Below are 15,328 nucleotides of genomic sequence, written 5' to 3' on the forward strand. Positions count from 1 at the left end.
GTCCCAGTGGATCCTCACATACTTCCAGACCCTTTGCAGCGGACGTGTACAAGCAGAAGAGGTAGATAGGAGCTGGTGATTGTGTTCCAGCGCAGAGTGTATGAGTGCCGGAGAAGCAGGGATTTTTCTGAGAAAAGAATAGGCCTGCAGTCTTTGGAGAATCACTGGTTGACTGGGAAACCATCTGGTCCCCAACCCCCCCAGCTGCGTAGAGCCCCCAGTAGCCAATTTCTATAGGGATGTCAAATTCTGCTCAGGTGGGTGGAGTGGTGGTAGGGAGGTGTGTGTGTGTATGCCGGGTATCTGTAAGAATGCCAATGTAAACCCCTATTGCTTTAAATTGGTTAATTAACTCTATCTCTTGCATTGAAAGCCTTCCCTTGTCAGTTATTCTGCTATTCATTGCTGTCCAACTCCTTCATTTTAAAGCCTTGCCAAGATTATGACTGTGAAAGAGTGTCATATTATTGGAATTAATTTTTTATTTTATTTTTTTTAAATGCATACTAATTCATAATTAGCTGATCAGGAAGATATACTAAAATATAGACCAAACCTATCCCTTCCTACAAACTGAAAGGTAGTGAAATGATGAAAATAATGATTACGTGGTTATTATATTTTCCCTTGAAAACAGCTGTTCACTATAAATGTAATAAATAAATCTTACAAAATAAAAATACACTGTATTTATTAAACATAATTAAGTTTGAACACTGATTTTATGCACAGAAACAAAGTGATCATAACCTGATTTGATTATAAACCGTAGATGTGTTGCATTAGTTCCATTTAGCTGAAAACAACATGGGAAAAGGTATATTTAAAATACATACATAAATTGAAAACAATACAACAAAGTGCATTATTTATGAGACATTAAAATTTGACTCACTGAGATAACGTTTGACTGAAGATGACCCTGTGTAGGAGGAAATTCTGCAAAGAGAGGTAAAACGTTGTGCATTATTACAACAACCCTACATATCTTGTGGTATAATTAAATGAACAGAAATAATTTACCCTTTTCTATGACAAGCTCGAAGTTTTTGGCAGTTTCTGAGGCATTTACTTCAATCTTAATATTCCTCACTAGAAAGAGGTGGAAACTATAAGAATATAATATATAACAATAATAAATATAATATACTAATATAAAAATAAACACTGGCAAAACAGGCTTCTAGTGCCTTCACAACTGCCACAAAAAGCTGTTGTATTAATTTCTTGTAAGGTTTCTCACCATTGTAGCTGTCCACTGTCACAGCATTGAGATGGGTAGAATTAGCAAAACGAATAATAAACTCTTGTGGAAACATCCCTGTGGTCATCCAAAACGTTTTAGTGTTTCTACAGTGGAAAAAACGCATACGCCAATATTATGCTTGGTAAATATTCGTTACGAAGACAACTAGCTAGTCGGCTGGTTAATCTTGTTGTCATGTTCTCATCGCGGGTAGTAAAGTGTCCAGTACTCACCCATCAATAATGTTTTCTGGTGGATAATTCTCGTCGTGGGATGAAGCGACGACAAGCTTTGCTCCCAAAGAGCTGAGGATTGGGTCAATCATGTTTAAAAAATAAATCAGCCGGAAAAATATAGAGATCTGGATGGATAATGTTTTCTGTGATACTGAGGAGAGCACAAGCTATCTGGTTGCCTAGTCAACCAAAGCGTCGCAAAATAAATACGTCACCGACGCCTTGCCGACGTCATTTTTCAGACGCACATTTTTCGCCTGTGTAGCTGTTGTTGTTAGCTGTAGATGGCAGCTTAAAAATGGCAAATGGATGTAAAGATGTGTTGTTTACTCGTGGAGCAGGACAAGTAAGTAATACAGCGCCATTTAGTGCCATCTTTTCAACAATTTATAAAAATATGTCTTTTCAGACGGCCATATTGCTATCATGCTAATAATACCCAAATGAGACGCTCAGTAGCAAGAATCTATGAAAGTTTGATTTGAAATGATCCAAAAGGCACATGTTTCACATTATGCATATGTAATGTGTTTTATGTATTTGGTTGTAAAACAAAGAAGCTCCACTTGTGAAGCTGTAAGGGCAGAGGATACATGCATGTCTTTGCGCATGAATACTATCTTTAATACATTTCATGCAACAAAAATAATGCGCTAATAAATATATAGCCTGTAATGTTAAATATTATAAATACGGATTAACCCTACAACCCGTTGAACTGTTGACATTAGACAAGGGTCACTACGATTGTAGCTATTGTTTGTTAACATATATTACTCTTTTAGAGTGACGATTCGGACATTTGGGATGATACAGCATTGATAAAGGCTTATGACAAGGCTGTTGCATCATTTAAGGTAAGCAATTCCCTGTACAAACGCACATTTGTGCAATGTCAACACATTTACAATAACATTTACATTTCTATCAGACTGCTCTAAAGGGAGAAAAGGGAGAAGAGGAAACACAACCCTCCAAGAAGAACCACCCAGGAAAGAAAAGAAAGAATAATAAAAAGAAACAAAGTAGAAAAAGAACCAATGCACCACCAGATAAATTGGTTTGTAAATAAGAAAACATACTCAAAATTTTGACCCCAAGTGCCCTTAATTTGAGCAATAGAAATGTTTTGCTCTCTTATTAAATTACTATTTTGTACCATCATAGTGGCAGGTTGGAGATTCATGCTGTGCTTACTGGTCAGAAGATGGGCAATTGTATGCAGCCTCCATCTCCTCCATAGATGAGAAAAGGGGCACTTGTATTGTGACATATACAGAATATGGCAATGAAGAAGAACAAAATCTTGAAGACCTGGTTTCCGATATTTCAGAGGGGGATGAAGTAGTAAATTCTAAGGTAATGTAAATATAAATGTAAATATATTGGTCACTGATCAAATTACATGTGAAGGTGAAAAGATGTACATAATATTTGTTTTGTATTTAGAAATGAGGTTGAATCATCAACAGAGGAAAGTGATCGGTCAGCAACCCCAAATGTACCAAAACTGCAGTCACAAAGTAAACACAAGTCCAAGACGCACAAAGATGGTCTTCATGGTTTTCCTGAATTTCCCCCCGGGCCACCTCCAATGCCAACTTTCAAACAGGTTAATTGTGTAAAATTATAGACTGCTTGTGTAGTTGTATTTTGTGTTTCATCTTTCTACTTGTTTTTAATTTATGCATCTTTCTTTTAATATATGCATCTCTCCACCATTAGATTAAAAAGCTTTTATCTTGCAGACAGGAAATAGGCGATCAAGTGGACATGGACATGCTTCTCCTCCCTGGCCTCCTATGATGGCTTTTGGCCCACCAGTAAGACTGTCATGTCTTACCGTAGCTTGTGTATTTGAAGGAACGTGTAGTATATAATGTGTTATTATTGGACTTTTCATTCTTTCAGATGATCCCACCTCCTCCACCAATGAGCCCTGACATGGTTGATGATGAGGCTTTGGGCAGTGTCCTCATCTCTTGGTATATGAGTGGCTACCACACTGGGTACTACTTGGTATGTCGGCTGAAAGAAAGAAAAAGATCTCATTATAAAATCATCCATTGTTTTGTGATTTTGAAATGTCTGTTTTTCATTTAGGGATTGAAACAAGCACGGAAAGAGGCTGCCAACTGGACAAAACAGAATCACAAATAAAATAAAAAAGTAATTTTTACCAGTGGCATCAATTTTGTGCCTGAGCCTTTCTGTTAATTTTTTTATAGAGTACATGTAAATTGGGTGTAATAAGGAACTAAGTACTGTTGAAGAAGAAACAGTTTTGTATTCTTTGTAAATAGCTTAATAAAAACGCACTAAGCCTATAGTGTTTCCTTTTTTTTTTTTTTTTTAATTAGAGCTCTAAATTCTCAATAGACCAAACTTTTGTGAATCAAATAATCGACTTAAAGGGGGCACGTAATGGGTGTGAAAAAAGCTCTCAAAATTAGTACACAAAAACTACTATATATAGAGAGAGAGAAGTATTAATAAACAGTCTAAGTTAAAAGGATGTCCGGTCACTCTCAAAACTCCACCTAACTTAATCCTTGCATTAATCTTTTTAGTGTTATCAGTGTTAAAAATATGTATAATCATAAAATAAGGGGTTCACTTCAGTATTATCAAATGATTAATTAACTGGATAAGTAATGCAGCCCTACTTTGAATCAATCTTTAATTCATTTCAGCCCCAATAGACAGAACTGAAATAAGCATTTTGACATGAGACAGACATGGCTGCAATGGCTGGTGTTGTCCAGCAGAAGTCAGACTAGTATACTACTGGGGGGATGTCATGAAGAATTTTCAAGCGTGCATACCTGTACAAAATTCCTGCTAAACCACATCCGTATAGTATCTGGTTGGCTCTAGGCTTGCTAACATCATTTTTATTTCTACTCTTATTTGGGCTATAGTCCCTCCAGTTATCACCACATAGTTTATTCAGAGCAACAATCCACACTATGCCTCCATTTAAGCTGTTCCTCTCCCCTGAGGTGTTTCCTCATCTACCACCCTGTATAGGAGGACATCCATCATGTTTTTCTACTCATCTCGGATAAGAGCGTATTTCAGTCTGCTAGTTGTTGCAGCATCACACACTGTCACATTTACAATAAAATTTTAAACTGGTTCGTCCTTTGCACCTGAAGGGATGCCATTTACACAATCACAGTGCTAAATATAAGGAGATCAAAAATAGCTGTACATAGCTTTGTGCAGTAGTGATTTTTTTGCATGGTATAAATTGTAATCTTTACTTAGAATTCTTGAATAGTGGGGGAATGTTTGAGGTTTGATAATAAAAAAGCAATATAGTGGGGGACCGGTTGCAAATTTTAGTATAAATATAGCATAGAAAACCACATGTAATTGTAGAGGAAATGGCCACAGTCATTCTGCTGAGTCTGTAACAGTGTTCATTCTCTCTAAACACTTCCCATATTTTCTGTATAGCTCTTGTGATTTTACTCCCACTTATCTAGTGTTAAGATGGTGGCTACTTCATAAAGAAACAATTGTGAATGAAAAGAAAAATGGTTAGGGGTATGTCTGATTTTCTACCATGTCTAATGTCATGTGACTATCCCCCATAGCTTTCCATAGCATTCATTCAACTACTCAAAATGATCTTGGTTTTATAGTTTTCTGTTATGTTCTGTATGGACTGCATTTTACTCCTCTTGCCTCTTTTGTCTTCTGCTGTATTTTGTGCTTGTATATGTGCCGCAGAGAGAAAAGGGAGAGCATGATAACAGGGAAATTTAGTTTATAGGATTTACAAATAGAACGCAGTACAAACAAGGGCTGATAGCACAGACCTATCTTTCCCTCCCAGATGGGCTTTTCAAATCTGCCACGCTCAAGCTTGCATGTTCATAAGCCCACCGCCTCTCTCCCCTAAAACTTCTAAGCTGCCCACAGGGTTCAGTGTGCATCACCCAAACCCACAGGAAGTTAAAAGGGGGCCCGACCTAGCACCACTCCTCCCTGTGACTGTCTGCCCCCTATGACCAAGAGCAGCATGAGGTATGTAAACATAATTTGCATTTCACATAAGTCCCCCCTCTAAAAACACACACACACGCACACACCCACACACCCACACACACGCACACACACACTCACACACACACACACACACACACACACACACACACTAGATTGGAAAAGGCACCAGAACTCAAGATTACATTGCCGCTTGAGTTATAATGCCTTCAGCTATTTATTCAAGCCTACAACATCAACAAACACTTTTAAACGGGAGACTTTAGGGGAGATTAGTGCTTCACTTGCCCTAGCCTTTTTCCTGTCTGTTTCTGAACTACAGCATTATTCAGATTAATGCTTGTTACGTACATAGACAGACAAACAATAACAACATTTGGTTTTGATGAATACATGATCCATAAGAAGAAATTATTTAGGTCATGTAAATGTCCAACCAACTTTATGCAGTAGTTTAACTATAGTATATTGTCTTATTAATTATTTATTATCTTCATTGACTTAAAACCTGAAGTAAAAGTACTGCAATGACTACTACCACATTGTAATGTCCATTTATTAATATTTATTTTATTATTTTTATTGTAAATATATATATAAATACATGAAAAATTCATACAGCAGAGGTGAAACCATCATAATATTATACAGTGTAATGCATATCATTGTAAAGTGGATATGGCTGTGTTAGCCTAATGGCCTAATATGTGAATTCCTAAAGTCAACAGTGTCCACCAGTTGTATTGTTTCATCTTCCCAGCATACCTTGAGCTGGCCTGGAGGTGACCTCATCTCTGTGAGAAAGATCTTTGATTCCTGTCTGCCTGTCTGGGATTCCAGCTCAGCAGGCTGTGAGTGCCTGGTGCCATTTAGGAGATTCCTCAGACTCATAACAGAAATGAGCACTCTCCCAGTAATTTCACTTCAATATGTATTTGATAAATGTGGCTTATCTGTACTTACCTGAAGATGACCTTTAACTGCTGGAGATTTATCGTAAATCTCCTTGGAGAAGCTCCCTGTCCATTAGTAGATGTACAGATCGTGGGCTAAATGGTTTCAGAGCTATGAGATTAGAAAAGTAGTCTGAATACACATTCATTTTCTGTAACATTTCCACACTGAAGAAACACTGCATGTGTCTCTTTGTTATGTTTTCATGGATAACAGGTCTCAAGTGACACAGAAAATAATTTGATTTGGGTCTGTGGGTTTTATATAGGATTAGTAGAAAGGTTAACAAAAGAAATGAAGCGTAGGCCTATGTATATTATTTCATTCCATGAAAATGACCTTACCGTGTCCTCAGATACAAGAGAAATGTGTTCAAATGAAATATGGCTTTTACTGGTATTATTTATAATGCTTATTTATTCTTAATTGCAAAAACCTCAAGCATGATGAATTTATTTATTTATGTTATAATGCGGTGTTTTGTTCTCAGCATGATTATCCAATCAGAGAGCTGAGTGAGCCTCACGTGAGTCACTCTCACTGCAAAGATTCACTGTTGAAATCCAGTTGTTTTAAACCTTAAAAGACTGTCTGATCTGAAAACTACCTTTGCAGCTCAGTTCTGGAGGTTTTCGACTTTCACATGAGGCCTGTCCATATAGCTTCGGAGTATGAGAACAACTTGTGGACTGTGTGTCCTTTATGCAGATTAAAGCACTCACAAGTCTACCCAGATTCATCTGAGACTGTATTACCTCTAGAAGTTCCTTGAGGTTGGTAGTTACTGTTTTGCTGTTGAGATGATGTATAACCGCGCCTCGCCAGTAGGGGTCTCCTGATGCACGCGGGACACCACATGAGATGTCGTTGTGTCACCCACGCGTGGACACACAAGGGGCAGTGTTCCCAAAAGTGTAAAGTCAGCTGTGAGTACGCGTTGCTCGAGAGTACAGTCGGTATGGATTCATCAGAAAAGAGTGTTTGACCTTTATAAGGAGTCCTCATCCCTTGACTTTTCTAGTGTTTTGTCCTACCACTTTAGATCAGCGGTTGGCTCATTTTTTCTTTCCAACGCGCTCTTCTGTTGAAATTCAGCGTTCCCACTTCAAAACAAGACTATCCTCGAAGTTGGCAGCGAGCGTGATGTTTTGCCGAAATCAAACAGCAAGAGCCACCGTTGCCCGCGGCTCGGCTCTTGAAATGGAGATACGACGAGGAAAGTTCAGAAAGAGCGTTTTCCTGGACACATCACAGGTAAGGAGAGCCTCTCTGATTGTCCGCCGCTTCTTATCGCCTCACACAAGTCAACACATCTCCACGGGGGACAGATTCTTTGGTGATCGTCTACTCCGCTGCAATCTAATTTGGGAACCATTTCTTTGGAACTATTTCAAACTCATATTTGGGCGCACGGGGCTTGTTTTGAGGGATGCTCTAATTAAAAATTCTGAAGAGACTTGTGCGTCTGAGCGCACCTTCTCATATTAAAAGCTATTTATGATTACTTTTTCGAACTAGGCCTTCTTAACTCGAATTTAATACACAACCAATACTTCATGTGGGGCCAAATAATAACTTTAATAGCTTGTGCTCTAATATAGTAGTCTAGGCTATGTGTATTTTTTATTTATACCTACAACGTGTTTATTGTTAGTTTCAATATAAAGTTTTGTCACTTGGACATGGCTATTGCTGGTCATCTGTTAAGTCCTCAGGCTCATTTTCTCAGGGGGATGGACGGTCCTTTGGCGTGGGCATTGAGGCTACCTGCTGACTGTGTATGTTGGTCACATTATCTACTTTTGTCAAAGCAGTTAACAGCATCAATACATCAGCTAAAGGATTTTACTGCAGATGGGTCAGTAGGATAATAGACATGTCCCATGTATGCCGAAGAGTCTTAAAAGTTTTAGGCCTGCTGTTTTTAAATGTGATCTAATAATTTGAAACAACTTACTCTTACATTATTTTCTATTTAATATTAATTTATTTAACATCCAAGCTCAAAATTATATGGATTTCTTCAGCTCATGTACACATGAATTGATAGAATCATTTCATAGTTTTAAAGCTTGCCTCATCTCCTGATTTCTTGTAATATGTGTCTCAGTTTGGCTCTGTTTTATTGGACTGTGCAGTGTGCACTTGTGGACAGTGAGCCTCCAGGGAGCAGTCGGGGGAGCTCTGAAAATGATCAAAGTAACTGGGTCAAAGCTGCAGTCCTTTGCTGATCTGTGCTGCTGTTTGGAGTAGAAATGAACATTGAATGTTTTCTCAGTCTTTTGCTCTCCTCGTGTCACCATCTGCTTCACATTAGCCATCGTCTTTTGGCTGAACCATAGACAACCTCACAACTTCTTACTCTCAGCACTTTACACTCTTTACATCTTTTAGTTTTTTGTCTCAGTGCAAATCAAAACTGTTCCATGTTTTAGTGCTGTAATTAGAAAATGTATTTTTAGAGGAAGGCATTTACATTTACTGTCAAGTTTTGTCAAGTTTAACAACCTCTTTCAAAACATAATTTGTGGATCTTGTTTGTTCGGGTTTGTGAAGGTGTTGTGGGTCACTTTATGCATGCTTGTATTCTTTGAAACAAACTTATAGTCACCTATATTTTAATACGATTGTTGAAAAGAAAATAGAAACTTCGATACGTAACCATTGAGAACATGGATACGTTTGTGGGTATTACTGATGCTATAGGTGGAAGGCTAGACTGATGCTCCTGTTGAATCTGCCTGTGTGCTGCTGCTGTGCCTGAGCATCCACTAAGTCGCCTTATAAGCTGTTTGGAATTCATGTCACAGGAGCAGACTACTAAACATCTTAGCCCACCTCTTTAATTTGTCAGTATGAGAGTGTATGCTCAAGTCTATTAACCCACAAACCCTAAACCAGGATCTCTTGCTTAAGACTGAAGAAGATGCTTATCAGTTGTATCATTGGTATCACTGTGTAATCTGTTACATACACACACTTTATTTTTGTCATGAGCCTGTGGTTAATGCTAATGATCCTCTTTGAGAGAGTTGAACCTTCCTCTGTTTTGGTGTTGGCAGCCTGTTTATACTTCAGTGGGACTAGTCCACTGCATTTCAATGAATGCCCCTGTGTGAAAGTCCCAGTTAAACCTGTGCCAAAAGACCAAATCACTCAAATGTGTTATCTAAATATGTACTGCAAAAATTCTCTCAGCTAACATGTTGACATCTTATTATCAGTGAATATCCTGTAGTACTCGAGTACAGTGCAAGAGATATGTCCTTTTATATCAGGAGTGACCATCTCCAACCTTTACTTTAACCTTTACTAAACGCAATAAAATCTCATAATTTTTGTGGATTGTATTTTATTGTTTTGTTAATATTTCATCGTCATGGGGATATTGTTTTTTACTTTATTCAAATTTCATATTGTGGTCTGTATATTGTGACTTTGCATTAATGTCCATGCCTTTGTTTTGGCCCCGTTAGATCTGCTGTTTCAGCTGAGGCCTCCCAAATGCAAGGAGGGCCTGGTTTATTATTACGGAGAGGAAATGCCCTTGACTTCACTTTTCTATGACGTATAGAAAAGTGAAGTGAAGATGAGCCTCAGCCCAGTGTCCATGACTATGAGGCAGTACTGCATGAGGGAAGTGGTGAGAGTGTGAGGCACACCCATACACCCACTCTCTCCCCCTTTAGTCTGTGAGAGGCAGCAGCACAGTCTGACATTAGTGAAAGCCTGAACAGCTTTTAGTGGTGCTGCCCTTCTCCACCCTGTGGATCCCCAGTCAGACCACTAAAGCCCCAAACACACACTGAGAGCCATGGTTCACACCAAAGAGCCAGGAGTTTATTTTCCTAATATATAAATGGCACTATCAATTCAGGTCATGTCAGCAAATTTTTCAGGGTCCTTTTTAACCAAGGACATTAGCCTTAGGGGTATGGATTCCCAGAGAATTAAGCAAACAGTGTCCTTTTAGACCAGTTTCACCTGTTTATTCATACGACTGGAATGTCTGCATGTACTGCCCATGTGGGTGAAGTGTGAGTTTTCACCATCTGCTCGTCTCCATGATTTATGGCCAAAAGATGTCCCTGCTCCTGAAGAGGCCTCATGGCAGCAGCAGCCTGTCTGTGCCACAGTTTAAAGTGGACTGGCAGGGCTCTCTGATGATCTAACCCCATTTGTGTAAGCAAACGTTTACTTCCCACATCCTCAAAAGAACAGAGGTCATTTGGATGTTTCCAGGACAACTTCTACTTCTGCCAAAAGGAAACACCTCAGGACCATAAACCCACTTTAGAAAGACATGTTTTAGGGCAATGCCAAATGTTCCCCTCTGAGGCAGCACTGTACACATAGAACAATGGGCCATCACTTCTCAGCAATGCCCCAAACCAGGGCTTTGTACAAATGCAGCAGATCTAGGGCTCAGGCTGAATTGATACACAAACCACCACATTTCCCAAACACAATTGCCAAATGTTTCTAAGACTCGCTCAAGTTGGGAAATCGAGCTGCAATATTCCTCTGTTAAGGGATTTGGCTGTAGTGGAGTATTGGCTTATAGTGGATTCTATGATGGTGCTGGCTTTGGGGCTTTCTGGCATGTTGCACTACACAGGGGGTACAGCTGAAATACAGTAGATCCCAGAGTGTTTACCTTACTCGCTTTCACTCTAACAAAGCTGGACTACTGCAGCTTTATCCTCCAAGGCTCTCTCAGTATGGCCAGAAATATTTTGACCCACTAATGTTAAACTTTTTTTTATTACCAAAGTCTGTGTATACATCACTGTGGAGCACTGTTGTAGCTCAGCCTTGGAGCAAGTCAAAACTGTTTAAATATCTCACAGTCAGTAGAATATATTACTATTGTTTCCAAGCTGAAATACTAACACACCCATTGTTTAAAAAAATGCAATTTAAATACTAACTAATATATACAATGCATTTTTTAATCCATTGCCTCTACAAATAAAAAATAAATGCTTGATAATTTTAGTGTGAATAAATAGCCTTTCTTTGTTTTGGACTGAAGTAAATACAACTTTCTGTCATTCTTCTGTAATGATGCAGCAGTATAATAACCATAAAATAATAATGCTAGTAGCTAAATGCACTTAATGTTATTGTCCCAAAAGCCCATATATTACACATACATTTTTATATACGCCTATACGTCTGTTTTCTAATTATTTTTAATGATTTCTAAATGGTTATTATAACATCCTATTTAAACCAAGATGGAATACACTTCTTTTGGCCAAAGTTCAGTTATGTGCCACTCTCAGGTCATCTCTGTGTTGCAATTTGCTGAAAACCATTACCACCATTCAAGAAAACTGTGTGAGTACAAACATGGAGACAGTGATGTATTTGACTTCCTAAAGATATGGACCGGAAGTGAGTCATTATGTTGTCACTGTCTAGTTCTCACAGTTCTACACTTCCTCTAGAAATAAAATTAAATGAATAGCAATTTATATTAGACACATTGTTAGTCACTCTCTCACACACCTTTAAAACAATGAGTAACTGGTTATTTGAGCCTCATAGTAGGCAAACTTCATGCGTTGTCTCAAACTTGCTGTAGCATTTTCGTGGACTTGTTTGGCAGAGAGTGGGAGTGCTGACAGTAGTGTAATGGGGTTCTGTCTCACTGTTGCAGATGGGAAGATTCAGACATGCAACATTGGCCCCGGGTGTTTAGTTATTACCTGGGTTAGTAAACTTAAATTTGGGTAACTTGAATAGAATTTGGCAGATGGTGGATTCCTCATAAAAGTTACATTGTGCACCTTTAATTTTTAGCTTTTGCTATGGATCATGGACGACATGATCCATAGCAAGGTTACAGGTGTCTGAATGACACCTGTAACCTTGAATTTACTCTTTTGCATACTATAGGACCTTTGACTCTTGTGAGTTTTAAGACATCTTATAATGTTGTTACTTCATCAAAAATATACCTGTTTTTGATTAAATTTAGTTTTATTTCATTCACACATATTTGAATAATACTTAATTATTAGTCTGTCTACATCTCAAAATCTCAAAATGCTCCATCTTGTGATGTAATGGGATAAAAAAAAAAGTGCATATTTCGCTGTAGTTTAGCACAAAATAAATAAAGCAGGACTAATCTAGGGCACGAAATGGAAACCGAGTCCCGACACTCAGTCCTGGTTCAGTTTTGGTTTAGTCCTGTTTTACACGTGGTCTAGATCTGTTTTAGTCCTGGTTTAGTCCTTTTTCAGTCCTGGCTTAGACCTGGCTCAGTCCTGATTCAGTCCTGCTTTAGACGTGCTTTAGTCCTGCTTGCAACAAAACAATCTGAAGAGCCGCTTGGGAGTCAAAAGAACCAGCAGCTTTAGTGAGCCAAGCCAAAAGAGCCGGTTCTCTAAAAAGAACTGGAATACCCATCACTAGTGTCTAGAATGTGATGCAAAAATACCATTAAGCCAACCTACTGTCTGTAAATATGACGTAAAGAGGCAGAATAACAATAAATGTTGCCTAAATAAACCCAATTTAAAATCCACCGGAACGAAACCAAAGTTTTTTAAACAATTCAACATTTACAGTGAATTTTTACATCACTAAATATATTGGCGATCATATCGGCTATCGGCAGCTCCAACCCCCATTATATCGGTTTCATATCGGCCACAGCAAAATCCATATCGGTCGGGCTGTAGTTGTCATCACCTGTAATAACTGGGTAGATTAACAGGTGAGTCACTGGACTTTTACGTGGGTGACCTGGGTTCAAATCTCCCTTTTGACTCAGATTTTGTTTTTTGTTTTTTTAACTGCAACATATAATTAAAGAATACAAACATTACATGGAACATACAAAGAAAATGTAGTTTATCATGCACATTACCTGTAAATGTCATGCAAAATGTTCACTTTATCTTTACTAGTTTTTCATAATATAGTTGTATGAGAAAAACGTAAAAGGGGAAACTTTCAGGAGTAAACCACACATGACACATATTAACCTTATATAAAGATTTACTACAAAGACAGTGGTAAATTCTTTTTTTTTTTTCCTTTTTTTTCCCATATGGGTGCCTTTATTCTCTCTGGGGTTCAATGCTACTGCACTCACCACAGTGCCTCTTTTTCTCTAGAGAGTCTACTATGTGGGCCACTTTCAGCTTATTTGAGGAACAGCTCTCCTGGTATTAGAAAAACTAGAGCATTTTAGTATTTGGCCTTGCTTCGTGCTCACCCAGATTTTTGATCATGTTAATATTATCAAAGTCCTTCTTTGTCTGTATTTGTGGACACTCACTGAAAGAAGTACTTCTTCAATACTTACAATATCACGGTTTATATCACATTACACTAGAGGCCTGAACTCTAATCATTAACACTTTAGTTTGTATTTGCCACAGGTTTCCACTGTAGAAGTTGGACCCCAGATAGCTGCCATGTTAAACATTTACTTACACAAAGACATTCCGGTGTGTGGTGTCTTTTACAGTGAACGACGCTTGTCAGGCCCCCGACCTATCACAGGGTCTGAGAAACATGATATACTTTGTCTCCATGTGAATGAAGTGGGCTCCCCAGAGGCACGCCCATTTTAAACTTACTATTCTGACTCAGAACATATTTGTGGTCCAGATTTGTTCATTACTCTTGAAATGTTACTTTTCTTCTTCTGTTAGAACAAAATGGGTTAATGGTTGTAGTGTGCGTATCTGAGTTGTCTGAAAATTTCCAACCATTCAATTTCTTTGCAGTCTCTGGATGAGACTGAGCTATATGTTTTGTTTTAGTTGTAGACCTACTGCCCAAATGTAGACTATAGTTACACTTGTTGCTTTGTTTTCTATGTTGTAACCTGGGCTGGAGCCACACTAAATGTATGTTTGAGCAACACTATTATATGTTTGGTGTAAGATATGCATTGCTCCGCTAAGTTTTACAGTATCAGACTTCACTGGGGGGATTTGGCATCATTTTCTCCCATTGAGACTTCTCATTTGGACTTGAGTTCTGTTTTCTTGTGTGCCCTGAACATGGACTCTTAACACTTTTTTGTACAAAGAATGAGTGTTGACACGAGCAGGTAAAGAATTCCTCATGTGTAGCAATGCCTGGGTGTGCTCTCTGTACATGCCTGCTCCTGCTACGATGAGGTCAATTGTTTGCAGTAAGGCTTGAATAACTCCAGGGAATCATGTCACCATCATCTCCAGATAGTAATTTAATCTGCCCTTCTCTGGACCTTTTATGCCACTTGTCCCATTTGTGTTTGGGGTTACGGAGCTGGAGTACCCCTAATGTAGCCCTGCGTTTGCTGATGCCAGGCAGGCCTCTGACTTTATGGGTGCAGATGGCTTTATTATGTGCATCTGGCATTTTTGCACAGTGTACTAACCTCTGCCAGGGTGCCAGTGTGTAATTTGTTTGCTAACCAGCTCTGTAGCACACACTCTCATTGTCACATTATGTTGTACTGCTCTCATTTGTGCTATCGGAGTAATTATGCTTTGGGGTTCTATATGTCACTGCCTTCATTTTGACTTGGATGTTTTTAGAGATTCACCGATCCAGCTTTTTCTGTTTCAGTACCAATATCAACACTTTGATTTTAAGCATCAAATGATACCAGAACAGAGACTGAGAACATATTTATTTCTAAACACAAACAGCGTATCGTAAACAATGATCCTAGTGTGTTTTGTAACAATTTATGATTTAAAGTAACCACTGAACAGCTTTTGTAAAAATATGGTATGAATATTATATGTAATGTTAGGTAACATTGCCCAGTAAATCACTTTATCACATTTTGGTCTATAAATTGTTGTTATATTGACTGAACCAATATCTTGGAAGGCGATATCTGAAGCATCAAAATTTC

General features: G+C 38.4%; 3 protein-coding genes across 3 annotated transcripts in view; 2 read left to right on the top strand and 1 right to left on the bottom strand.

Moving 5' to 3' along the window:
* Window positions 1–674: 674 nt before the first annotated feature.
* On the bottom strand, window positions 675–1,669 carry hspb11 (heat shock protein, alpha-crystallin-related, b11). The gene is made up of 5 exons (XM_020935567.2): window positions 1,480–1,669; window positions 1,244–1,350; window positions 1,024–1,092; window positions 896–939; window positions 675–796 (listed from the first exon to the last, which is right to left on the bottom strand). The coding sequence occupies exons 1-5, from the start codon at window positions 1,569–1,571 to the stop codon at window positions 704–706; spliced, it is 405 nt and encodes a 134-aa protein (XP_020791226.1). The 5' UTR covers window positions 1,572–1,669; the 3' UTR covers window positions 675–703.
* Window positions 1,670–1,691: 22 nt separating this feature from the next.
* On the top strand, window positions 1,692–3,809 carry smn1 (survival of motor neuron 1, telomeric). Its single transcript, XM_055162053.1, has 8 exons — window positions 1,692–1,828; window positions 2,268–2,339; window positions 2,414–2,542; window positions 2,650–2,846; window positions 2,932–3,094; window positions 3,231–3,305; window positions 3,394–3,501; window positions 3,586–3,809. Exons 1-8 carry the CDS (start codon window positions 1,781–1,783, stop codon window positions 3,640–3,642), a joined length of 849 nt encoding a protein of 282 aa, XP_055018028.1. The 5' UTR covers window positions 1,692–1,780; the 3' UTR covers window positions 3,643–3,809.
* A 3,552-nt stretch (window positions 3,810–7,361) lies between these two features.
* The window catches only part of rtkna (rhotekin a), an 11,048-nt gene continuing 3,081 nt past the window's right edge, over window positions 7,362–15,328 (top strand). Inside the window, exon 1 of the mRNA XM_055161920.1 lies at window positions 7,362–7,704. Coding sequence (XP_055017895.1) covers window positions 7,594–7,704 — 111 coding nt within the window. The 5' untranslated portion in view covers window positions 7,362–7,593. The remainder of the gene's footprint in view (window positions 7,705–15,328) is intronic.

This window comes from Boleophthalmus pectinirostris, unplaced genomic scaffold, assembly GCF_026225935.1.
Source record: "Boleophthalmus pectinirostris isolate CB_2022bp ecotype Guang Dong unplaced genomic scaffold, ASM2622593v1 HiC_scaffold_4, whole genome shotgun sequence".
In the NCBI taxonomy this organism is placed as follows: domain Eukaryota; kingdom Metazoa; phylum Chordata; class Actinopteri; order Gobiiformes; family Gobiidae; genus Boleophthalmus; species Boleophthalmus pectinirostris.